This window comes from Pteropus vampyrus, unplaced genomic scaffold (assembly GCF_000151845.1).
Source record: "Pteropus vampyrus isolate Shadow unplaced genomic scaffold, Pvam_2.0 Scaffold927, whole genome shotgun sequence".
Classification (NCBI taxonomy): domain Eukaryota; kingdom Metazoa; phylum Chordata; class Mammalia; order Chiroptera; family Pteropodidae; genus Pteropus; species Pteropus vampyrus.
In genome coordinates, this window is record NW_011889708.1 from 207654 (window position 1) to 235262 (window position 27609).

Below are 27609 nucleotides of genomic sequence, written 5' to 3' on the forward strand. Positions count from 1 at the left end.
TATCGATTCATCTTTAAATGCTTGAAAGAAAGGCAAAGATTATGAGCAGAGGGAGGTGGAAGTTCATGACACTTGTGAGGGAAACATAAGAAAACTTATCTGACAGGAATTTGTCCAAGGTTAACTTGGATACACATGAAATAAGATCCTACTTATGAAGACACTTGAAAGAGCAGATGAAGCGATGATTAGCATGCATTCTGGCGCCACAAGTTGTGAGAAATTAAGATGTAAGAAAGGGCCAGACTGTTTCTTGACAGAAAATTAACTTAAATTTAAGTGTATTTTGTAACAGTGAGTTAGTATAAGTTTATTGTGATAGGCTGGGGGCAATATAAATTGGCAGCATTACACAACTACTATTTAAATTAGCTTCTGACCTGAGAAAGAAGGAAGTTAGATCAGTGGAACCATCCTATAAGATGACAAAATATGGGACCAGGATACAAATAAAATAAAGATGTCGGAAATGTCAATTTTAGGAGATCTCAGCCTAAAAAACAAAGCTTTCATTTTAAGAAAGAATAAGCCCTTGCAGAAGTTACTATGAAGAGCCTAGGGCAGAAGATAGAGTGTCTGTCTCTTATTAATTGAAATTAAATCTTTCGACAAATGCCTAGTGAATGACTAATATATACCTGACATTATTCATGCATGTTGTTCCTGAACATGAGTGCACAAGTCAGAAAACACATGAAAGGCATTTAAGGAAGCAAAGTAAGAGTATCTTTTTTTGTATGTCTGTTTTATTTTTATTCTTACTGTTATATAGTAATATAACACTCCAAACAAAGTGCACCAGATTTTAGGAAAGATAAAATGTACTTTGTGTACAAACACCATGTAGAAGGAAGTATCAGCTCTGAGATAATGTAACTGATGAAAGACATAATGATTTGTAATATGATTTCAGAATTTAAAGAGAGAATACAAAGTTAAAACTAGTGCTGAAAAAATAAACTAAGGCATTTTGTTGTTAATAAAAGGAAACAGAATTTGAAAAAAACGTATAAGTCGGATTTATAAATACTTAAGGTTATAGTTGCATACTTCAATGGCAAAGAGTAAGTGGGAATTCTAGAAAAAAGACAAAAGTTTAAGTCAAGGTTCATATATAGGAAAGAGAAGTAAAGCTATAAAAAACGTTGAGCAAAGCGGGGAATTTCAGTAGAGAGAATGAAAATTGGAGGTGTGATTTATGTTGCTTACATATGCAGATTGAGCGTTCTCAATCATTTTCAAAAGTACCGGGCATTTAATAAAAGACTGTTGAAAAATATCGCAAAAGGCAAAAGGCACCAAACACTTCACTACTAATAACAAGGGCTACATTCTCACCAGGGTAGTTTCGACGTGGAAATTCTACTTCTAGTATCCATGGCTCCTTTCCTTGCTTCAACTTGAAGACTGCATTTGGCTTATTCAAGCAATAACCTATTAATGGAAAAGATAAAATAATACAAATTGCTTAGAATTCAGGGACTCTTAAGGATAAGAAAAGACAGTTTTAGCAGAACCATGAAGGCCCCCCCTTAGGCTTGTCAAATTTAGATTCTTTCAATAGGGAGAGTGGGGACACAAATATTTTTTCTGTTACCCAAAATGGATAAATCAACTTGGGCCCCTGACACAAAGCTAATATTATTTAAACCTACAGATGTCTTACATGTTCCACAACTGGGAAAGGGAATGCAAACTACTAGGACTTACATACGAGGAAGTTTTTCTCACCCACTGAGACTAGGTGACCATAGTTCTCCTGCATCACTTCCCTGTACAGGGTCCTCTGAGAAGGGTCCAGTAACTGCCACTCTTCCCGGGTAAATTCCACAATAACATCCTTGAATGTTACTGGTTCCTGTAACAACATATTTCAATTCAAGCTGAAGTGTCCTTAATAGAGTACCATTGAAAAGACATGTGTAAACTAGCTCTCAATGTGCTAAGTAGAGAATTTACTTTGGAATGTTAAGATACACCGCTACTCTGTACCCTGCTTTATATATAAAATACTTGTTCAATATATATTTACTGAACTATCACCCCATGCCTGGAACTCTGCTGGAGCTACAAAGATGAATGAAAGAAACTATTCTTGTTATCAAGGAGCTTACATTCTGACAGGGAGGCAAAGATGTAAATTCTTAAATGCAATAAACATAGCAAGTGTTAAGGCAGAAGTATGTGTAAAATATAAGATGGTCCCAAGTGGGGATAGCTGTTTGTATTTGTATTATCAAGTTAGATTTTATTAGGTGGTCAAACTGACTAACGTAAACTTTACGAATTACAAATACAGAATTGGCAAAGGCATGGATGCATCACATATTACAAGTTGAGGAAACTACAAATAAAACAGTATGATATGAGAACAGAGTGTAGGACCAAGATTAGTTAGGTGATAGTCAAGTCAGGTTACAAAACTTGGAGTAATTCTGAATTTGTCTTTTGGGCCATTAAAATATATTTTGCATGCCTACTTAATAGATATCTTCTTATTAATATATATTGACATCTCAGTCTGTTTATTAAAAATTAACAAGTTTTATTTTAGTATTTATATAACAGAAAAATGTGTATCAATAATTCTGCTATTTCAAATTATGTGGACTATCTTATACATTTTGGGGATGTTCACCCTTTCATTTTGTAGATGCAAATACAGATAATAGGGAGCCACTGAAGAGATAGATGTAAGCACTAGAGTTATATGAGTAGATTGGTAGCTTAGAAGAAAATTAAAGTATAAGAGGCAAATGGAACATCAGAAAGATGGAGTGTTAGAAAATTAAGACATTTATGTAAGAAATAAACATTTATATTAAAGTTGCAGCAGTGAGGGAAAAGCATAATACAACTTTGTAAATAATTGGAAATTAATAACTACTGAAAGAAAGGGGAATGTAACTCCCACAGTGTCTATGTGGTTTGGTAATGGCTAGAGCCATAATGCTAATTCTTTTCATTCTTCTATTTTTCTTGGCAGAATTATTTAAGGCTATGAATTTTTCTCTAATAATTGATTTTTTATATTCTATAGAATCTGAAGTTCACTTGAAGAACACCTTGGCTAGATAAAATTCTTGGTTCACACTTTTATCCTTGAAAACACTGTTCTAACTGTTTTATATATTTATATGATGCTAACAAAAATCATGTCAATTTTATTTTCTTTCCTTCCCAAATGACTTAGACTTTTTCCCTTGAGACTCAGAGAACTTTAAAAAAAAATTTTTTTTTTTTTAATCATTCTGGGTCAGTTCCCTCTGGCACAAAAAGCCTTTTCAATATGCAGATTCAGATTTTCTTTTCTTGATGGGAAGTTTCCTTGAATTACAGTTTTATTTTATTATTTTTAAAATTAAATTTATTGGAGTGACATTGGTTACTAAAATTATATAGTTTTCAATTTTACAGTTCATTAATACATCATCAACATGTTGCATTGTGTTAACTACCCAAAGTCAAGTCTCTTTCTGTCACCATATATTTGATCCTTTTTACCCTTATCTACCTCCCCACCTCCCACTTTCCTTCTGGTAACCACTAAATTGTTGTCTGTGTTTGAGTTTTTGTTGTTTGTCTTGTTTGTTGCTTTCAGTTTTATATCCCACTTATGAGTAAAATCATATGGTTCTCAACTTTTTCTGCCTTATTTTGCTTAATATGATTATCTCAAGATCCATCCATGTTGTCAGAAATGGCAGTATTTAATCTTTTCTTATGACTAAGTAATATTCCATTGTATATAGGTACCACATCTTCTTTAACCAATCATCTATTAAAGGACACATTGGTTGTTTCCATGTCTTGGTCATCATGAACAGTGCTGCAATGAACATCAGGGTGCACATATGTTTACAGATAAATGTTTTCAAATTGCTGGGTTAGATGGTAATAATTCTATTTTTAGTTTTTCGAGGAACCACCATACCATTTTCCATAGTGGCTTTATCAATTTATATTCCTCTTTCCCCATCACCTAATACTTGTTATTACTTGTCCTGTTGATGACAGCCATTCTAACAGGTGTGAGGTGGTTTTGATTTCCATTTCTTTAATAGCTAGTGAAGTTGAGCATTTTTTCGTATGTCCGTTGGCCGTTGTATGTCTTCTTGGGAGAAGTGTCTGTTAAGGTCTTCTGCTCATTTTTAAATTGGATTGTTTGTATTTTTATTGTTGACTTGTATGAGTTCTTTGTATATTTTAGATATTAGCCACTTATTGGAGGTATTGTTTGAAAATATCTTCTCCTATTCAAAAGGTTGCCTGTTTGGTGATGATTTCTTTTGCTGTGCAGAAGTTTTATTTTGATATAGTTCCATTCATTATTTTTGCTTTTACTTCCCTTGCCTTTGAAGTCAAATTCAGAAAATCCACTCTAAAACCAAGGTCCATGAGTTTAGTACCAATGTTTCCTCCTATGCAACTTATTGTTTCATATATTACATTTAGGTCTTTGATCCATTTTGAGTTAATTCTGGTGTATGGTGACAGAGAGCAGTTTTAAATATTAGTTCTCTTCACTGCTTACTTTTTGTTATTTAGGGATTCTATTTTGTCTTTGTTCTATTTCTATTACTCTCTTCCTTATTCTTGTCAATTCTTGTTTCTCTCCACTCCTCTTATCTGATATCTCTTCTCCCTTAGGTGTACTCTAATTTAATCTTTTTATCTGAGATGACTTTCTGCTTTGCTATTTTTTCCTGAATTAACATCTATATATTTTATATTTACTTGTTTTTCCATTTCTATTGTGAGTTGTAGTTCGAAATCAAAATGTAAAAGTCTAAATTAGAATAACTCGATAAGAGCACCACAAAGGAGTTTGAAAGCTGCAATCAGTAAACAAAACAATTTGAGAAATTTCTGGAAGATTTAGACTTCATAAGAATCAAATAAGAGCAACTAGCTTTAGAACACACATCCTAATAGACAGCTCAGGAAAACTTTAATGCCCAGAGTTGAAGGGCTGGAATTTAAACAAGGACAGTAGAGTGACTGATTTGCCGGATAAATTAGTCACAGTCAAGCTTAAATGACTCGTTCCTTTTTTTTTTAAACAAAATAAAAAATAAACAAACAAAAAAGAGCATCTAGCAGAAAGCAAAAGCTGATGAGAAGAGCTCACCATATAAAGCAGAGGAACTAATACAGGGGCTCTGAATATGGGCATAATACAGCCAAAAAGAGAAACACAAAATTGTGTTATGCACACACACAGACATTTTATTCTTTTGTAATAGACACAGATTTTTTTTAAAGCAGTATGCTTATGAAAATGTTACAAGTACTGATTTCTTATGGTACAGAATATCACTTCAGAACAAAAATGGCAGTGACCACATGTGACAAAGAATACAATCTTTAAGAAAAATAGTTTGGAAAAGTAAACAAATAAATAACTGCAGCCTTTAGCAAGCAAAAACAGTAAATCCTGGGGAGGTGGATAATCTACATTCCAGAGCAACTGCATTAAAATATTCAAAATGTCCAGGTTATAATTTAAAAAAAATACAAAGAAACAAGTAAGCATGGCCCATTCACAGGAAAAGAAATGTTGACAGGAATCATCCCTGAGACAGTCCAGACATTGGATTTGCTAGACAAACCATTTAAATTGACTCTTTTAAGTGTGCTCAAAGAAGTATAGAAAATCATGGACAAAGAACTAAAGGAGACTAGGAGAACAATGTATGAATAAATAAGAATAAGGATAAAGAGGTAAAGTTATAAAAAGAAACCAAAAGAAATTATGGAGCTCAAAAGTACAGTAACTGAAATTTAAAATTCACTAAAAAGGACGAAAAGCATATTTGAGCAGGCAGAGGAAAGAATCTGGACAACTGAAATGGTTTAGTTTGAGAAGCAGAAAGAAAAAGGAATGAAGAAAGATAAACAGAACCTAACAAATCTATGGGACATCATTAACCATACCAACTGACAAAAGCAAAACAGGAGTCCCAGGAGAAGAGACAGGGAAAGAAACAGAAATAATATTTGAAAAAATAATGGCCCAAAATGTCTCAAATTAGAGGCTAGACATAAACTGAACACAGAGAAGGATAAACTCGAGTTCCACACCCAACATATTATAATCAAATTATCATAAGCTAGAGACAAAGAATCTTAAAAGCAGCAAGATCCTCAATAACACTAAAGCAGATCTCTCAAGAAAAATCATGACATTAAAGTGCTGAAAGAAAAAACTGTCAACCAAGAATTCTATATCCAGCAAGACTATCCTTCAATAATGTAGGAGACATGGATGGACCTCAAGATAATTATGCTAAGCGAAATAAGCCAGACAGGAAAAGCTGAAAATCACATGATATCACTTATATGTGGGATATAAACCTAAAAGCAACAAATGAACAGGACAAACAAACAGACTCATGGATATAGACAATAGACTAGTGGTTAAAAGAGGGTGGGGGAAGATGAGGGAGGTAGATGAGCTAAAGGGGGTCAAATATGTGGTGAGAGAAAGAAATCTAACACACAGTTTAAATATATATATTTAAACTGCCTTACTGTTAAAGTGTACAGTTGAAATTTATTGGATTTCATTAACCAATGTCACCATAAATTAAAAAAATAAAATAAAAAAATAATGCAGGAGAAATTAAAAGACATTCTAAGATAAACAAAAGCTGAAGAAGTTTGTTGCTAATAGCCTTGCCCTACAAGAAATGCTTTCAGCCTGAAATAAAAGGGCACTAAAGAGTTATTTAAGGCCACGTGAAAAACACAGAAAAGGTAACTACACAGGTAAATATAAAAGCTTATATTATTCTATTTTGGAGTTATAATTCCTCTTTTAACTTATATAACTATATAACTTAAAGAATAAATGCATAAAACAGTAACTATAACTCTCTGTTAACTGACAAACAACATAAAAAATAATTTGAGCCAATAACAATATAAAGAGGATGTGAAATAGAGCTATATATCAGCAGGTTTTTTATGCTATTGAAGCTAAGTTGGTATCAATTAAAACTAAATTGTTATAAATTAGGGATGTTAATTGTAATCACCATGGTAACCACTAGAAAATAATTTCAAAAAAAATACAGAAAAAGATATGAGTAAATCAAAATGGTATACTAAAATAATTGATCAAACACAAAAAAGAAAGCAATCTCGAGAGAAGATATAAAATATATAGAAAATAAACACCATGTTGAAGAAGTCTTTCATCAGAAATCACTTTAAATATAAGTGGATAAAGGCAAAGATTGGCAGGATGGATAATAAAACATGACCTGAATATGTTAAACCCTACTTTAGATCCAGAGTCACACATAGCTTGAAAATGAAGGATGGTAAAAGATATTTTATGAAAATAGTATTCAAAAGAGAGCTAGGCTGAAAAATTAATATCAAACAAAATAGGCCATATGTAAAAAATTGATACAAGAGACAAAGAAGGGCATTACACATTGATAAAAGGGTCAATGCCTTGACACATGATATTTATAAACATGTACTCATCAGTACATATAAAGTGAAATATGATATATAAATATATAAAGTAAAAAATGATATACTTGAAAGGAGAAATAGTTCCAAAATAATACTTGGACATTACAAGAGCTCAGTTTCAATAATGGTTAGAACATCAAGACAAAAGATCAATAAGGAAATTGAGATCTTAACACTATAAATCAATTAAGACTAACAGACATATATGTGGAACACTCCACCCAGAAATAGAATACACATTCTTCTCAAGTACACATGATACATTATCCCCAGCAGAACTTTGTCAGGCCATAAATCAAAATTCAATAAATTTAAAAAGACTAAAATCATCCAGTGTATATTCCCCAACCACAAAGGAATGAAGGTGGAAATCAATAATCAATAAAGAAAACTGGAAAATTCACAAAAAACACAGAAATTAAAAAAAAAAACATAGTCTTGAACAACCAAGAGGCAAGGAAAAAACCACAAGGAAAATTAGAAAACGCTTAACAATGGAATAAAAAATAAAGTATACCAAAACTTAATGGGATGCAATGAAGGCAATGATTAGAAAGGAATTTATAGTAGTAAATGCCTACATTAAAAAAAATTTCAAATCAATAATCTAACTTTGTATCTTAAGGAACCAGAAAAAAGAATAAACTACTTTTCTCAAAGCTAATAAACTAATAAACTCAAAGCTAGCCAAGGGAGAAAATAAAAATTTACAGTAGAAGTAAAAATAGAGATTAGAAAAACAACAGATGAACAAAACTAAAGGTTAGTTCTTTGAAAAGATTTTAAAAATTGGCAAAACTTTAGCTATAATGACTAAGAAAAAAATACACAAATAGTTAAAATCAGAAATGAAAAAGGCAACATTGCTATCAACCTTTCAGAAATAAAAAGTATTATATGAAAGTTGTATGAATAATTGTATACCAACAAATTGGATAACCTAGATGAAAGGAACAAATTCTTAGAAACACAAACTACTAAAACAGACTGAAAAAAAAAATAGAATATCTGAACATATTTATAACCAGTAAAGAGACTGAGTCATTAATCAAGCACCTCCTAACAAGAAAAGCAGAGGTGGGAACATTTTCTAAGTCATTTTATGAGGCCAGCATTATCCTGATATAAAAGCCTGACAAAGCATCAAAGAATAAAACAATTGCAGGCTAATTATCTTTTATTAATATAGAGGTGAACATCCTTAACAAATTACTAGTAAATCAAATCCAGCAAAATAAAAAAATAGATTATACAACATGATCTTGTGTGATTTATCCCAGGAATGTGAGGGTGGTTCAACATACAACAGTCAATGAATTATATTAATAGACCAAAGGAAAAAAAGTAGATGGCCATTTTAATTGATACAGAAAAAGCATTTAACAAAATTCAATACTCTTTCATGATTAAAACACTCAATGAATTGTAGAAGAAATCTTCCTCAACATGATAAACAGTATTTTTAATCTGCTCCTCCTTCAGCCACTAGCATGCCCAATAGTGAAAGACTGAAAACTTTCTCCTTGTGACCAGTAACAAGACAAGGATGCCTGCTTTTGCCACTTCTATTCAACAATGTAGTGAAAGTTCTATCCAGAGCAATTAGAGAAGAAAAAGATATCAAGGCATCTAAATTGTAAAGGAAAAAATAAAACTCGCTATTTGCAGATGATATGAATCTATATATAGAATATTCCAAAGAATCCACAAAAACAAAAAGCTAATAGAGCTAATAAAGTCAGCAAGTTGCAGGATATAAGATAAATCCACAAAAAAAAATCAGTTGTGTTTCTATATACAAGCAATAAAAATCTAAAAAAGAATTTAAGACAATTCCATTTAAGGTAGCATCAAAAAGAATAAAATATGAAGGAATAAATTTACTCAAGGAGGTGTAAGACTTGTAACTGAAAACTATAAAAAAAATTGCTGAAAGAATTACAGAAGACCTAAATATTCTGTGTTCATAGACTCTAAGACTTAATATAGTTCAGGTGACAATACTACTGAAAGGAATCTACAAATTCAGTACAAGTCCTATCAAAATACCAAAGGCTTTCAAATGCATATGGAAAAGCCAATCCTCATTAACATGGAATTGCAAGGAGTGCCTAATAGCCAAAACAAAATTGGAAAAGAACAAAGTTGGAGGACTCCCATCTCCCAATTTCAAATCTTACTGCAAAGCTACAGTAATCAAAACAGTGTGGTATTAGCATAAGGATAGACATTCTGTCCAATGGGATAGAAATGAGAGTTAGAAATAAACTCATACATTTATTGTCACTTGATAGATAGAAGCCAAGAATATTCAATGGGGTAATGAATCGTTTCCTCAACAAATGATACTGGTACAACTGGATATCCGTGTGCATAAGAATAAAATTGGACCTCTATCTCACCCCATATTCAAATATTAACTCAAAATAAATCGATGACCTAAATATAAGAGCTAAAACTATAAAGCTCATAAGAAAACAAAAGGATAAGTCTCCCTACCTTGAATCTGGCAATGGATTCTAAATATGACACCAAAACCAACAAAGACAAATAAATTGAACTTTATCAAAATTTAAAATTTCTGTGCATCACAGGACACTACCAAAATAGGGAAAAGACAACCCACAGAATGGAATATAATATTTGAAGATCATCTATCTGATAAATTATCTATCTATATATACTATCCATAATATATAAAATATACTTACATTTCAATGACAAAAAGACAAACCAGTTAGAAAGTGGGCAAAGAACTTGAATAGACATTTCTCCGAAGAATATATACCATGTCTAAATAGCACATGAAATGATACTCAACATCATTAGTCTTTAGGTAAATACAAATCAAAACCACAATGATACCACTTTACATTTACCAGGACAAATGTTTTTAAAAAACAAAAATGGAAAATAACAGCTGATGTGGAGAAATTGGAATCCTCAAACATTGCTGATGGAGATATAAAATGGTACAGCTGCTGTGGAAAAGACTGGCAGCTCCTCAAAAAGTTAATCATAGAATTACCATACAACCTAGCAATTCTACTTCTATAAATATATGCAAAAGAAATGAAAACAGGTATAGACTATTAACAAATAGACTATTAACTAAACAGACTTTATTTGAATTTCACTAGTCTTCCTTTTGATGTACTTTTTTCTATTCCATGATCTAATTTTGGATATTATATTGCATTTAGTTGCCATGTGTCTTTGGTCTCTTCTAGTCTGTGAGTTTTTCCTTGTTTTTCATGACCTTGACAATTTTGAGGAGTACTAGTCAGGTATTTTCAAAATGCCCTTTCATTTGGATTTATCTAATATTTTCCCTCTTGGTTTGATGGAGATTATAGGTTTTGAGGGTATTTTGAGGGAGAATACATCTGCCAAGGAGGATTTCTTGTGGCTTATCAGGCCCAAATTCATAACCAGAATCTAGCAGCCACTGTTTGCAGAAATCCCTCATGCATGTTGCATTTCAGGAAAAAGGCACAGAGTGGGCTTCCAAATCTCCTACACTGTGCTTCTGCTGTCTGAGGCAACTCTTATAAGAGAGCTCCTAGGATTGAAATTCAACCAACAGGACTGAGACTTTCCCAATCCAATCAGAGCTGTACAGCTATATCCTTATTTGCATCTTCATCAACCAATCACAACAGCTCCATTCTGATCAGTCAGGACAGTGCTTTTTGGACCAATCAAACTATGAGGATTTAGAGTCTTCATTTGCATAAGAACAGACCAATCAGGGACCAGGAGCAGGAACTCTTCTCTATATAAGCCAGCTTCACCAGTGTCTTGGTGTAGCAACACTTTCAGTTTCCATTGAAGACTGTTTTCCCAGCCAGATTCGTAACATTAAAGCTGGAGTTGTAACAGCAGAGCAGAGCTGTCTTGCCAGAATGGAGCACTCACACGAGGGGGCTGTCTCACTACAGCTGAACTGTGACACTGTCAGTGTAACACTCCAATGTCCTCACTTGGACTGCCTCCCTCAAGCTGTTCCACAGCTGAGCTATTTCATAATTGAGCTGTTTGCACTGAATAAAGTCTCCTCCTCCTCCACCTCACTGTGCCCCAAATCAGGACTCCTGTTGACATTGAATTGGCATTGTTGACAATGACCTTTGGTTGACTGGGAAGAATAAAAAGGAACCCTTCTCATCACAATATAAAAGGGGTACTTGATATTACTGGTGATGTTAACTTGGACCATTTTGTTAAGGTAGAGTTCGCTACTTTTCTCTACTGTATGTTTCTTTTCCCTACTCTAACAAAATTTTATTCTTTGAAAGCAAATCAATAAGTCATGCCCATACTCAAGGAGGAAGGGAATAAACTCCACCTCCAAGAGGGAGTAGTATCTATATATATTATTTTGAACTATTCATAAAAAGAACTCTCTTCTCCCCATTTATTCATTCAACCATTTATTTACTTAAATATGGCCTTAAATATTTAATGCTTTGGGTTAGAAATGAATACTGTTTTATCTTCTTGCTCAAATTGTTCCAGCTTTGTCCATGAGAAGCTCTTTCAGGTTGGCTCCTGTGCCCATTTGACATGTCCCCATCACTTTGTTTTTGAGCACTTATTTTCTGATCTACAAAATTCTTTGGGCTTATTTTGTATTTCCCTTGACTCAGCCCTAGAATCAATCATTTTGCATGGAATTCTGGTTTCTTTATTGGAGAATGGTAGTTAGAAACTATGATCTGTGCACTAGGTATGCTCATTGCTACTGGGGTGTCATTGCTTATAGACTCTCTCAGCCAACAGAGTTAGAAAATATATGTATTATATTAACTCACATATATACACAAATCTATAATTGTTTCTGTATCTATCTGTACATGTGTTAAGCTAATATATATTAAAGTAACATATTTATATTTGCTTTTTAATGGCACTAGAAGAAATGAGCATCCATATAAAAAAATGGATCTCAGCCAATTATATTTTATACAAAAATAACTCAAAATGAATAGATCTGAATATAAAATGTAAAAATTAAAAAATATTTTAAAAGGTAGAAAAAAGTCTTTGTGATCTTGAGTTAAGCAACACTTTTCAAGAGACGACACCAAAAGAAACTAAAAAGAAAAAAGTGGAGTTCATTAAAATTTGTTCTGTGAAAGACACTGTTAAGTGAGTGAAAAGAGTAGCCACAGATAGTGAGGAAAATATTTAAAAATCACAAAGCTAACCAAGTACTTATATCCAGAACAGATTCTCAAAATTCAGTAAGAAAACAACCCAATTTAAAAATGGACAAAAGATTTGAACATTCACAAAAAAAGATATATAAGTGGCAAATAAGCACATAAAAAGATTTTCAATATCATTAGTCATTAGGAAAATGCAAATTAAAATTATAATGACATACCATTACATACCTTAAAAAAACTGACAATACCAACTGCTGCAAGAACGTGAAGTGGAACTCTGATATATTGCCATAGGGAATACAAAATAGTACAACTACTCTAAAACAGTTTGGGAGTTTCTTATAAAGTCATTCATAATATTTATATTATGACCCAGCAAGCACATGCCTAGGATTTACCCAAGAGAAATGAAAATCTGTATACACACAAAAATCTGAATGCAAATGTTTGTAACAGCTCTTTTCATAATTGTCAAAATTCCAGAAACGACCCAAATGTTTTTCAGCTACTGAGTGGATAAATAGGGTACATACATACAACTACATGCTATTTAGCAATAATAAAAAACTAATTTGATAACATGATTAAGCAAAATTATATGCAACATGATCAAGCAAAATTATAGAAATGAAGAATAAACTGATGTTTGCTAGGAATTAGTGGTGGGGGACTACAAAGAGGGAACCAAGGGAATTTTGAGGTGATGAAACTGTTCTATATCTTGACTGTGGTGATGATTACACGCCTTTATGCATGTGTCAAAACTCACTGAAATGTGTACTCAGAGTACATTTTGCTGTAATTTAAAAAATAAATAAAAATTAAACATAGCACAAATCAAAAACCACTTCAGACTCACTGGAATGGCTATTCTCAAAACAAAACAAAACAAAACAAAACAAAACAAAACAAAAAATATCAAGTACTGGCAAGGATGTGGAGAAACTGGAACCCTTGTCCATTGTTGGTGGGAATGTAAAATGGTGCAGCCAGTATGGAAAATAGTATGGCAATTACTCAAAAAATTAAACAGAATTATCATATGATTCATCAATTTCACTCCTAGTATTATATCCCAAAAAATTCAAAGCAGAGAATCAAACAGATTTTTCAACACCAGTGTTCATAGCAGCATTATTCACAGCAGCCACAAGGTGCAACACAAGTGTCCACCAACAGATGAAAGGATAAATGAAATCCTGTCACATGCTACAACATGGATGAAGCTTGAAGACATTATATTCAGTGAAATATCCAGTTAAAAAAATAAATACTGTTTGATTCCACTTACATGAGGTACCTAGAGTAGTCAAATTCATAAAGACAGAAAGTAGAATGGTGGTTCCCAGGAGATGGAGGAAGGGGGAAATGGGGAGTGCAGAGTTTCAATTTGGGATGATGAAAAGAGTTCTGGAGATGGATGGTGGTGATGGTTGCATAACAACATGAATGTATTTAATGCCAGAGCTATACTCTTAAAAATGATTAATATGATAAATTTTTGTTATTTTTCCACAATTAAAAAATTGAAAAAGCAAAAATCCAAAACTCCCCAAACACACTAAAAATAGATGTACAAAAGTATCAAATATTAACATAGGTAGAAGAATTTGAGAGATCAAAGTCCTAGAAAAAAGAGAGACTCATTGGAATAAGTCCTATACCGCTGCTTAGAATTTCTAGGACATTTAAAAATTTCAGAGCCTGGGAAAAAATACAGAGCAAAAAGCACCTTAGAGCTAGCATCTCTAGAATAAGATAAAAATAAAAAACTAATTCTGAATAGAATGTAGAGAGGTAAAAGAGAAGTTGATCTCACCCTAACAATGACAACAAGCCACTAACCTAGAAAATTATAAGTTCTATAAGATCTATCAGTGATCTGAGAATCCAAAGATTAATAAAGGGAAAAAATTTCAGAATAGATAAATACTTCAGATGAGAAGAGAAAATCACAACTACTTTCATTCCTGGAGGTAAGTAGGGGAGAGAGGGAACCAGTTCAACTTTTTACAAACTTTTAATATTTGTTTGTGGGCTTGTGTGATGTATCAGAATCCCTAAGAACCCCAACCATAAAGCAAGTCAACACCAACTTGCCTTTGATTCTATCTAGTGACTGAGTGGGGGTTTCATATTCAAGACATCCTCCCAAAAGAAGCCTAGTATCTGCAAGACTTTTTTTATTTCCCATCAAGTGTCTCAAAGTAGTCAGTTTATTATAAGCTGGAGGCGCAGTTTCTGGAACTAAATAGGAAGCTCTATTACAGATACAGATGCTCTGAAATACAAACACCCATTTTTTTTTCCCCTCATAGGTCTTTACTAGTGCATAGGAACAACTCTCCCTAGGCCTGGAGCAGAGAACCAGGGCAGGAAGAGATATCTCAGATGGTGAAAACTCTGTAGGGCAGAAATCTCAAAGAAAAGTTGGTGGGTAGGCTACAAATCACATCAGTGGAGCCTTGATGGTGCTCAGATCCCAAACACTGCTGAAGAGAAAGTCAGCATCCTGCCCTCAAATCATTTGGAGCTAGTGGTGAACTGAATCTCACTAAAGCCTAGGGCCAGCTGAACTACACATTAGCAACCAGAAAAAGGAAGAAATGTGCCTTTTTCTGGAGATATTATTTACTTCAATCTCTACTATACTTTTACATATATTGTCTAGCACATAGTGAAAAATTCAGAGACATGCAAAAAAGCGGAAAATTTTGACTCACTGAAAAAAGAAGCCTATTGAAGCAGACCCACAGATAATCTCAGTATTCGATTAGCAGATAAGGACTTTAAAGTAACTACAATAAAAATGTTAAATGACCTAGTGAAAAAAATAGATAAAATAAATGACAAGACTTTTTAGAATTAAAAGATAAAATAGCAGAAGTGGATTTTATGGGCTCATGAAGAGAATTGACAGAGAAGGAAGCCATGAAGTTGAAAAAAGTTCAATAGAAATTTCCAAACTGAAGAACAACAAAAACAAACTCTCCAAAAACTAAATAGAGCATACATATGTACAATATGTATATCATCCAAATCTGTTTAATTGGAACTTTAGAAAGAAAAAAGAGAATGGGGCAAAGAAAATATCTGAAGAGTCTCCAAAATGTTTCCAAAATTATAAAAGGTGACAACACATAAATCTTTATCATTCTTCAAGAGGCATAAATGCAAAACAAAGCATTTACATGCACATCACAGTCTAACTGTGGAAAACTAAAGGAAAAATGAAAATCTTAAGCACAACCAGAGGAAAAGGCATATTATATCAGATGATGGCGATTAACAATAAAATGAATATCGGCTTCTCATCAGAAACTTACAGAAGCCAGAGATACCCTAAAAACGCCGAAACGAAGAAAACTCTTGGTAGAGTTTTCTAACCAGCCAAATATCCTTCAAAAATCAAGATGAAATAAAGACAATTTAAGAAATACAAGCCAAGTGAATCTGTCACCCTCAGTCCTGAGCTACATAAGATGAAGAAATGTGTTGCTGAGACTAAACGGAAAAGAAATCAGAGAAAATCCCAGACCTGTAGGAAGGAATAAAGAACGTACAAAGCATAGGTACGTACGTAAACATAAAAGCCTACTTTATTTACACACGCATATACACATATACTTAAATTTCCTTAAAAGGTTAATAACTGTTTAAAACAAAAATAATGAGCTCAATCTTTGGAAACATGGCAGAGTGAGAAACGTCCTCAATCTCTCCCCTTGAAACAATCATCAAAAACTTACCAAAAAGTAAAAGTAAAAGTCCAGGACCAGATGGTTTCACCAGTGAATTGTACCAAACATTCAAAGAAGATTTAATACCTATTCTCCTCAAATTCTTCCAAAAACTCGAAGAGGAGGCAATACTTCCCAATACATTTTATGAGGCCACTATTACTCTGATATCAAAACCTAGTAAAGATAATACAAAAAAAGAAAACTACAGACCAATTCGCTCATGAACACAGATGCAAAAACCCTAAATAAGATACTAGCGTATTGATACAGCAATATATTAAAAAAATTATACACCGTGATCAATTAGGCCTCATCCCAAGGGCACAGGTATGGTTCAACATATGCAAATCGATTAATGTGATATATTGCATAAACAAATTAAAAAATAATCATATGATCATATCAATAGATGCAGAAAAGCCTTCGACAAGATATAGCATCCATTTATGATCGAAACACTTAAGAAAATCGGTATAGAAGGAAAGTACCCTAACATAATAAAGGCCATCTATGACAAACCCTCAGCCAATCTTATACTTAATAGTGAAAAACTGAAAACTAAAAACCTTCCCTCTAAGATCAGGAACTATTGCCACTGTTATTCAATATAATGCTGGAGCTCCTAGAGAGTGCAATCAGACAAGAGAAAGATATAAAAGGCATCCACATAGGAAACGAAGAAGTCAATATTTGTGGATGCCATGATTCTCTATATAGAAAACCCTAAAGACTTCATAAGAACACTACTAGAAACAATAAGAAAATACAGTAAAGTCTCTGGATACAAAATCAATGTTCAAAAATCCACAGCATTCCTATACTCTAATAATGAAGTGCCAGAAAAAGAAGTAGAAAAAAATAAATCTTTTTGCAATTGCAACAAAAAGAATAAAATACCTAGGAATAAATTTAATGAAACAAGTGAAGGACCTATATAACGAAAACTATAAGACCCTATTAAAAGAAATCAAAGAAAATACAAAGAAATGGAAAGATATTCCGTGTTCTTGGATTGGAAGAATCAATATAGTTAAAATGACCATATTACCTGAAGCATTATACAGATTTAATACAATCTCCATCAAAATCTCATTGGCATTTCTTAAAGAAACAGAACAAAAAATCATCAGATTTGTATACAAGCACAAAAGACCCCAAATTGCCAAAGCCATCCTGAGAAAAAAGAACGAGGCTGGAGACATCACGCTGCCTGACTTCAAATTATACTACAAAGCGACAGTAATCAAAACACCATAATATTGGCAGGAAAACAGACACACGAACCAGTGGAACAGAATTGAGAGTCCAGAATATTTATGTGGGCAAATAATTTTTGATAAAGAAGCCAAAAACATATAGTTGAGAAAGGAAAGCCTCTTCAATATATGGTGCTGAGAAAACTAGAAGGCCACCTGCAAAAGAATGAAACTAGACTGTTGTCTATCACCACACACCGAAATTAACTAAAAATGGATTAAAGACCTAAATATAAGACCTGAAACAATAAGATGCATAGTAGCAAACATAGAAACGAAACTCAAGGACCTTGGACTTAAAGAGGATTTTATGAATTTGACCTCAAAAGCAAGAGATGTAAGAGCTAAAATAAATGAATGAGACTACATCAAACTTAAAAGCTCTGCTCACATCAAACTTAAAAGCTCTGCTCAGCAAAAGAAATCGTCAACAAGATAAAGAGAGAACCATCCAAATGGGAAAATATATTTGCAAGCAACGCCTCCGATAAGAGCCCGATATTCAAAATATACAAAGAACTCATACAATTCAATAACTACAACAACAACAAATGATCCAATCAAAAAATGGGCAGAGGACCTGAAAAGACACTTCTCCCTAGAGGAGAAACCAAAAGATGCTCAACATCGCTAGCTATTAGGGAAATGCAAATCAAAACCACAATGAGGTACCATCTCACACCTGTTAGAATAGCTATAATCAACAGGACAAGTAATAACAAATGTTGGAGAGGATGCACAGAAAAAGAAACCCTCATACACTGCTGGTGGGACTGCAAATTGGTACAGCCACTATGGAAAACAGTATGGAGGTTCCTCAAAAAACTGACAATTGATATACCATATGATCTAGCAATCCCTTACTGGGTATTTACCCCAAAGACTTGAAAACCCATATCCAAAAAGTTATTTGCACACTAATGTTTATAGCAGCATTATTCACAGTGGCCAGGACATGGAAGCAACCGAAGTGTCCTACGATAGATGATTGGCTAAAGAAGCTATGGTACATATATACAATGGAATATTACTCAGCCATAAGAAGAGATGAAATACTGCCTTCTGCGACAACATGGATGGACCTCAACATAATCATGCTAAGCGAAACAAGCTAGACAGAAAAAGTTGAATATCACATGATATCACTTATATGTGAGATACAAACCTAAAAGCAACAAATGAGCAGCACAAACAGAGACTGATGGATGTGGACTATAGGCTAGTGGTTACCAGAGGACTATAGATTAGTGGTTACTAGTGGTGTAGGGGAAGAGTGGGGAGGTAGATGGCGTAAAGGGGGTCAAATATAGGGTTTAAGGGGAGGGTGAAGTGGGTAAAGGGGATCAAATATACGGTAGCTGAAGGAAACTGGACTTTGGGTGGTAAACACAGAATAGAATATACAGATGTCAAATGATAATGTACACCTGAAAATTATATAATTGTATTAACCAATTTTACCCCAATAAACTTAATAAAACAAAATAAATAAAACAGTCTATGGCTATGGTACCCTGAACAAGCCCGATCCTGTCTGAACTCAGAAACTAAGCAGAGTCGGGCCTGGTTATTACTAGGATGGGAGACCACCTAAGAAGACCAGGTGCTGTAGGCATAAAAAAATAAAAATAGAAATAAAAATAACAAGTATATGGGGTTAAAAATATATACAGAAGTGAGACGTAAGACAAGGACCATGAGGGTAGGAACAGTGTAAACAGAATAATACTGATGAAAGTTTAGTACACCATTCATGACAAATAATAATATTTGTAGATACTGTGATAAGTTAATGGTGCATACCATAATCTTCAAACTAAGCAATAAACAAAATAACAAAAAAAATAGAGTTTAAAAGTCAATAAAGAAGATACAATGTAATACTCAAAACACTCAAATACTCAACCCAAAGGAAATACAAGAAATCTCATTAGTATATAGAGAAATTCATACATAAATGTACTAGAGTAAAAGCTATTTTAAAAGCAGCTAGCACAAAACAGAAAATTTACCTTGACATCTGAAATCAACAGGTGAGTTTTTAATAGCATCAGTAGAAGGCAATGAATACTTTTCAATGTTTTAAAAGAACTGTCAACCAAGATTTCTATACACTGTGAAAAAGTTCTTCATGAATATTTCAGATAAACTGAATTTTCTACCAGCAGACCCACACTAAAACAAACAAGCACACAGAATAAAAATAGTAACTATAAAGGATATTTTTAAACAGGAAATTTATGCCAATAGGATTTTAAAGATCAAGAAGAAATAATAAAGAGATAACATAATCTGGCAAAAATGTCTATGAACAAACAAAAGATTCCAGTACCTGCATAAAGTAAACTTTTCCAAGAGTCGGGACCTTGGAAAATTATTTCAAAAACAAACAGGCTCACTACTCATTTCTGCTGTTCCAGACTGACTATCCAGCAATTAGTTATAGAGCATAAGGTAGAGGGAAAATGTCATCTGCCACCCCTGAATGAATTCTGGATAAGAAGAATTTCACATAAAAGATATATGTTCAAGATTGACTGAAGTAGAATAGGTTAAATTTTGCACTTCATCCTACTTCATTTCTCCTTCCCTCTAGTGTCTCTTTTCACCAACATGCCCCAAAACTATGATTTTTAATTAATAGCAGAATGTCCACTCTGAAAATTTATGATATGGTGATAATAATACTTCAAAAACTGGCTGTGACAATTATGTAAAACACTATATCAAGTGCTTATTAAAGGGCTGGGCATTTAATTAATTGCCAAATAAGATGTTTAGCTTTAAAATTAAATTTCAAAAGTGGGATGTGGTTATGACAGAATTCAGGATTAGTTTTCTCTGGGCAATAGTGTAATAAGATTAAGGAGGGGCATACGAGGGCTTCAAAGGTACTAGTAAATTATATTTCTTAAGCCAGATACGGGATACACTGCTATTTACTTAATCAATATTCCCTAAATTATACATATGCATTATGTACATTCCTTTGATTATATAAAGTATGATTGTTAAATTTTTTAATGAATCAATACATAAAATCAAAATTCAATGTTCTCTACAACCTACAAGGTCCTATATATCTCTGTTCCTTTTACCTCTTTGATTATACCTTTTAGATCTTACTTCTTACCTTTCTCCCCCTAGGTCACTTCTCTCTAGCTTTGATGTCCTGAGTACAGTTTCTGGAACATGCCTTAGAGTGTTTATATTTTTTGTTCCTCCTATCTACATTTTCTGCCATTTTTCTACTTGGCTCTCTGTTTAATTTAATCCAGGACTTTCCTCGAATATTATCTTTCAGAGTTGGCATTCCCTAATCAACTTATTCTGTTCCTCACTTCACTGTATCACTGTCCTCTTAAACTGCTTGAGTTTAACTCTGAGCTCATATACTGGAAATATTACTCAAATGTTTACACATTTTATTACATAATACATTTAAAAAATCACATTTGTTTGTATCCTCACCAATCTTATCAGAAAAAAGTCTTTAAGTATTAGAAGTTGTCAAGTTCATAATAGAGGATTCAAGTTTCCTAAAATTCTAATTTTCACTTAAAACTTAAATTTTAACACTGGCAACAGTGACAGTTATTTTCCTTGAAATGACAGGCTCATTTCACTCATTTTTGAGAAAATGTTTATTAAATACCCAAGTCTGAATAACCAGTTTGTCTGCTAGCTGCTCTTTCAAGTAAAAATTGTATTCTATGAAAAAAGTGGCTAGATGAGCTCACAGATAATCACAAGTGCTTTTCCTCAAGATGACCAACCATTATACTTCAGTGTACAGCAAAAGTACTTTGTGTGAACTTCCCATTTTGTCACATGAAATATTAAAAAGATGTGTAGTCAAGGGTCAGGATTTAATAAAATTAATAATTTTTACTGTTTCATCAAGGATGAAAGGGTGGCAATTTTTTACGATAAGTCCATTACAGAGGAATGCAGTGTCACTGGTGTCAGTCTTGATTCATGCCAAACAGGTAGCAAGCAATCTGTTCACCATTGCTTTCATACCACTAGTGCAAATGTCAACGGTGTAAAATGCAATTTGCATCTTAATATTACATTTTGACCTCACAGACCCCTTGAAAGGTCTTGGGGCTCCCAGGGGTCAAACAGTATTTTGTGCCAGTCAACTATTTCCTTTTTAAATTTAATATATGGGCTCTCTTTCATAAAACTCATTGAACATATACAGAGTGAAACAAAATAAGGGCTAAATGAACGACTCACCTGGAATTTGTTCATTTTCTGCTGCTCTTGGGAAAGGACAGAAACTATGGAGTCAGAAGAGGGAAAGTTGAAAGACAGAAATCATTAGACCTTCCTTATCTTGCAGTTCCAGGAATCACCTATGAGAAATTTTCATACAACATTTTAGTGAAAGGTATATCCCTGGGAAAACATCCCTTTGAGCCATGAGAAGGAATAGAACGGACCATGATAAAGGAGTACCACCTGTCCATTGGTGACTCTGATATAATCGTGACCTTGGGACTTTTTCTATTGCTTGTTTTGAAAATTATGTGTCTATTTACTAAATAACACAAAAGAACTGAAAGCTTTAATATCCAATAATAGATTAGTTAAATAAGGTATATAATATATATGTCCAAAGTATGCAATCCTATGCTGGCATTACAAATGATGAGAGTATTTATTGACATGGAAAGTGCTTTGTTGTAGGTCATAACAATTTTTCCTATTACTATTATAAATCCCAGAAGGTCAGAAATTCTCCAAAGCTCTCAAAAATGTTTCTTCCTTCAATTGCAGTTACTCGAAAATCACTTCTCCAAGAACCTTGTTTTGACTTAAATATGATATAGTGGGCCTGGAGTATTCTGTTCTATGCTAGGCTCTACTATTACCAAATCTAGTGACTGTCATAGTTTCAATGCTATTATCTTTAACACGAGGAAGAATCACATAATTTTGAACAACTCTTCAAATACCATTCTGATTCTATAAGTCTTCAACCAGTGCCACAAATCCAGACAGTACCATGGAATTCACTGTTCCCTCCAAACTTGGGTTGGGCCTAGAGTAAAATTTAATTAAGCTTTGATGAATTCTGACATAGCCATCTAATCTTCTCTAACAGTGACACAAATCTAATTTCTGAAATAACAACGTAGTACCATAATCCCCAAAGAGGTACTTGGTATAGGTAACAAAAAGATGCCATAATGCTGAGATACCTTCTACATTATAGGCGGCAGAAATCACTTCCAGTTAGCCTGCTGCTTACAAAATGCCTAAAAGGCCCAGATACACCACCAATCAGAGGCATCATATTACTTTCACATGAAGCATGGATAAAAAAGTTTTCATTTTTTAAAAATGTCTGATCTCCCCTCTTGCTTGGATAGAATTCCTACCTCCTCCAGTAAAACTTAAAATTGAGGGCTTAATTTACAGTTACAAATTACTTGTTTAACAGTCCTCTGAAAAGAGACTAGTTAGAGAATGCAGGAAGGGCCTTAATTATAACCTTTTGACACAAGAGGAAGCCTCAGAAATAGAACACTGCATGGTAGTATGAGGTGGACCTAATCAGTACACTCTACAATTATGTTCTGATGATGCTTAGGGACAATTACGTTCAACCGAAGATTGTAAATTTTAGTGTAAGAAGCAGCAGGAACTACAGAATAAAACAAGTGAGAATTTAAAGCCCATTTACTAATGCTAGGTTAAAAAAAACAAAACAGTTTCTCTCTCTGAACCTTTAGTATTTGTATTTATTTAAATGGAAGTGGTTAATATTGATTCAAAGGATGGTTACGATGAATAAAATGATTAAATGAGCCAATAATGAAAGAACAGTATACCTTGGAATAACAAAAGCAGCTCACCTTTATTATCACACATGAAATATGCTATCCTATTTAATACAGAAAACAACTCGAAAGGTTAGTTGTCAATTTACAGAAGAGTATCTGAATCGTACCGAATTAACCTGCCCATTTACTGGCAGGCGTTGGACTTGAGCCCAAGTCCCTAGAACTTCAACAACGCCCTTTCTCCAGCAGCTAGGACCGCTAACGCGCTAGCCAGAACGTGACGGGTGTCAGATCCACGTCACAAACCTCCATTCCCTCAGCACGCTGCCCCAGGCCTCTCCCGGCCGCCTCTCACGCAGGTCAAGAAACAAGGGTCTGGAGAGGAACGGGAGCGCGGACAACCGGCCTGCCAGCCAGCCCCTTCCCAGGTCGCTCCCTAGTGCCCCTCGGAGGCCAGTCCCGCGTTCAGAGGTGGGCGTCAGTTTCCAGGATCTCCGACACAGCGCAGCCGCAGAGACCCGGCTTCCCGCCACCACCACCCCGCCCCGGCCTCGCGCCCCAAGAGCGACCTTCCACACACTATCAGGAGCTCCGCCTTGGCGCCCGGCCCGCGCGAATTCCAGGCCCCGCCCTGTGCGGCACCGCGCCCGGCAGGAGGGTCCGGAGTCCTCTGAGCGCTGGGGTGCAAAATAGAAAATGGCGACTACCGAAAGGAATCGGAATTGTTTATGCGCAGATGGCTCCCTACGCCCCACTCTGGAACTACGCTTCCGCGAAGCCTCGGTTGCGACTCAGTTTCGGATGACGTCACGAGATTCTTGAGTGTTTGCCGCTGGGATTTCTAGAAGGCTTGGTCTTTTCTTTCGTTACTCATTCTTATAGCTGATTGGAACTGGTCACCCACAATCGGGGCTTGAAAACAGATAACTACTGTGGGGTGGTGCGATGAATATTGATGAGTAAGTTAAAGAAAGTACTTGAAACTAAGTACATTCAAAGAATAATACTGTTACAGCTATCTTAGGAATGCTAGCTTTCAAAATTATGCAAATGTATGTGAAACATAATAAAGAGAAAATATATATAAGCTAAAACAACTTGAGCGTCACACGTACCACTTCCCAAGAGAAAAAAAAAAACAACAAACGCTTAATATTAGGTGCACTCTTCTGAGATTTTTACTCGTCTTATCCTAATACTATAAAATAGTTTGACTATAATTTCACTACAGAATATATACTGAATATATGCTGATTTCCTGGTCAGTAATAACTTTATGACATCAGTATATTCTTTTGCCAACAATAGAAAGTTTTCATTCAAACTAATTACAAAAATATTAACATTTTCATAGTCAATTTTAAAACATAGAAGCCATAATATATACAGATAAAATTTGAGTATGTGTGTATATATGTATTTGTACGCGCGCACACGCGCGCGCGCGCACACACACACACACACACACACACCCCAGTTTCCTGGATGAGGGGTGTTGGGGATATAATTAAAAATGTCTCTTGCCAATCCAGAAAATCCTCTCCACAGAGAAAAGAAGAAACAGTCTATTAAACTAGACTGCCGTAGGCATCCCAGGTGATCTGCTAATGCGTTTGCAATGACAGAAATATCACACCTTTATAGAACCAGGTATATATAACCCGTTCAAGAGGACTTGACAACCCATTTGCCAAGGCGGAGTTCATCCTAAATTCACCTGGTAATTATAGTGGTTATGTGTTAGTTACATTTTAAAGACATGGCTCCAAGGCCTTTAAGAAAGAGGTTTCCTGGATTGTAAAAATAAAAACAGGCTTATTTACTTTTTAAAAAGATTTACATACATATCAAAAGGACAGAAAAGATTTATAATTTTCTCTAGGAAATATTCAATGAAAAGAGGGGAGCAAAGGTCTTTTTCCCTTTTTTCACCAAGGAAAATATTGTTTTATATTTGTATTTATCCTTACAACTAATCTTTAGAACTTAACCCAATTTCATTCCAAAACACAATAAAAAATTTTGATGGACAGTTTGGTTTTGTTTACTTGATAAATAATTTTGAAATATATATAACATTGGAGAATAAGTAGGAATTTTCTTTTGGAAATGTGTATTATTATAAACATAATTTAAAAGTGCGGTGCTGGCTTCAAAAAAGAGCAGGCACAGATCCGAATATACATGAGAATGTTAAAATTGTCATTTCAAACGATGGAGATAGTATATAGTATTAAGATGTTGAGAAAATAAGGTGGATTATGTAGTCATTTCACATGTTATAATAAATAAATGGTACCTGAATTCAGTATCTAAATTTAAAAAGTAAAATAGCAATTGCTTAAAGATTTAACAAACAGTTTGAGACAGTATGAAACGAAAAGCAGAAACCATAAAGGATATCAACAAATTTTACTATGAACTATGGAGTATTCCAGTTTTTAAAGAATGCAATGTTAAAACATAAACAGAAAAATGTATTTAACAATTATGAGACTATCAAAAACCTTCAAGGCTGAAAGTTTTTTTGAAAGAAAGGGTTTATTGAACCATATGCTAGCCATAAAAAGGACCAGGTACTGGAGTATGCATTCTAAACCACAAGCAGCAGGGCTAGTGGAGAAGGCAAACATGTTTGCTGTCCTGGGATTGATCAGGCGTTTTTACACCATGAATTTGGAGAAGGAAGATGTAAATTTTTTTTGAAAGAACACCAGAAATGGTAAAAACGTTAGTAAATGAGAGTATTTTTCTTATAATTTAAATCAAAAGATAATTGACTACTTAACAACAATGTATTGTTTATAACATATAAAGTGTATGACATTAACATAAAGGATGTATTACAAATGCTAAAGCAACCAAAGTTAGAGATACATATCATAAATGCTAAACAAACCAAAATAAAAAATGTTATAACCAACAAGCCAACAAAGGAAATAAACACAAATCATAAAAAACTCAATCCAAGTGAAAACAAAAAAATATAATAAAAAAGAGAGGGAGACACAATGAGACAAAGAGAACAGAAATAGCAAGATGAAGATGATAGACAATCAAACATCATTATATTAAATGTAAATGGACCAAATATCTTGATTTAAAAGTATAGATTATATGATTGAATAATAACAAAAACCAGAAACAGCTATATGTTGCTGACAAGAAGTGAATTTTAAATATAAAAAATAAGTTAAAAGTGAAACAAAAAAATACCATGCTTAAATGAGTCAAAAGAAAGCTTGAAAAGGTATGTTAATTTCAGATAAAGTGGCTTTCGGAAGAATATTATGAGGTAAAAAAGATTTCATCAAGAGGATATACAATCCTATATATTTATGTATCTAATAAGTGAGCTGTGAAACAAACATATAAACCCACAATTGTAGTTTGAGATCTTATACCCCCTGTTGACTGAGTGTAAATGAATCAGTTGGCTTTGTCTAGAAATACATGATAATGATTTATTCAAGTGTTTTAGGGTTTGCAAACCATAATCACAACTAGGCAATATCCAGAATGTTCCAAAGAAGAAAGAAAAGCTAAGAGTTGGTTTTAGCTTTTCTTGAGATTGGTCTGAGATGCTAATATTTTAGATGACTGGTGGTCTAGGTACTGGATATCAGGTGATCTGAATATGTGAATATTCTTTTCTTAGTTTTTGAGATAGTAATCAGAGGGTTATGTCGGGGGTTGATGTGTATGCAGACATTGATGCAGGACCAGAAAGTTAAAAGAGTTAAGGTTTCCAGGCTAGTTAAAACAACAATAGATCTGTTTCCTCATGCCTCAAACTACTTGATAGTAATTTAGCAGCTTGATAATAGTGACTTCATTATATATCTTCACTCTATTCCTCACTCTTGTCAATATTTGATACAACAAGTGGACAATCAGCAAGGATGTAAGATTTAAGCAACACATCAATCAACTTAACCTAACATTTATAAAACATTCTACTCTCCAACAGCAAAATATATATTCTTTTCAAGTGTGCATGGAATATTTACCAAAATAGACCATATTTGGGGCCATAAAAGAAGTCTTATGAATTTAAAAGAAGTCAAGTTATTCAAAATATGCTCTCTGACCATATTGAAGTTAAATTATAAATTAATAACTGAATATATCTGAAAAATATAAAAATATCTGAAAA

The 27609-nt window shown here is 33.8% G+C and overlaps 1 protein-coding gene and 1 pseudogene across 1 annotated transcript in view; one reads left to right on the plus strand and one right to left on the minus strand.

Annotated features, from left to right (window-relative positions):
- The window catches only part of ZNF25 (zinc finger protein 25), a 26475-nt gene extending 2717 nt beyond the window's left edge, over positions 1-23758 (minus strand). Inside the window, exons 1-4 of the mRNA XM_023526463.1 lie at positions 21901-23758; positions 19671-19833; positions 1732-1858; positions 1305-1434 (exon numbers count right to left, since the gene is read on the minus strand). Coding sequence (XP_023382231.1) covers positions 1305-1434; positions 1732-1858; positions 19671-19709 — 296 coding nt within the window. The 5' untranslated portion in view covers positions 19710-19833; positions 21901-23758. The remainder of the gene's footprint in view (positions 1-1304; positions 1435-1731; positions 1859-19670; positions 19834-21900) is intronic.
- LOC111734267 lies at positions 19155-19273 on the plus strand (annotated as a pseudogene).
- Positions 23759-27609: the final 3851 nt, after the last annotated feature.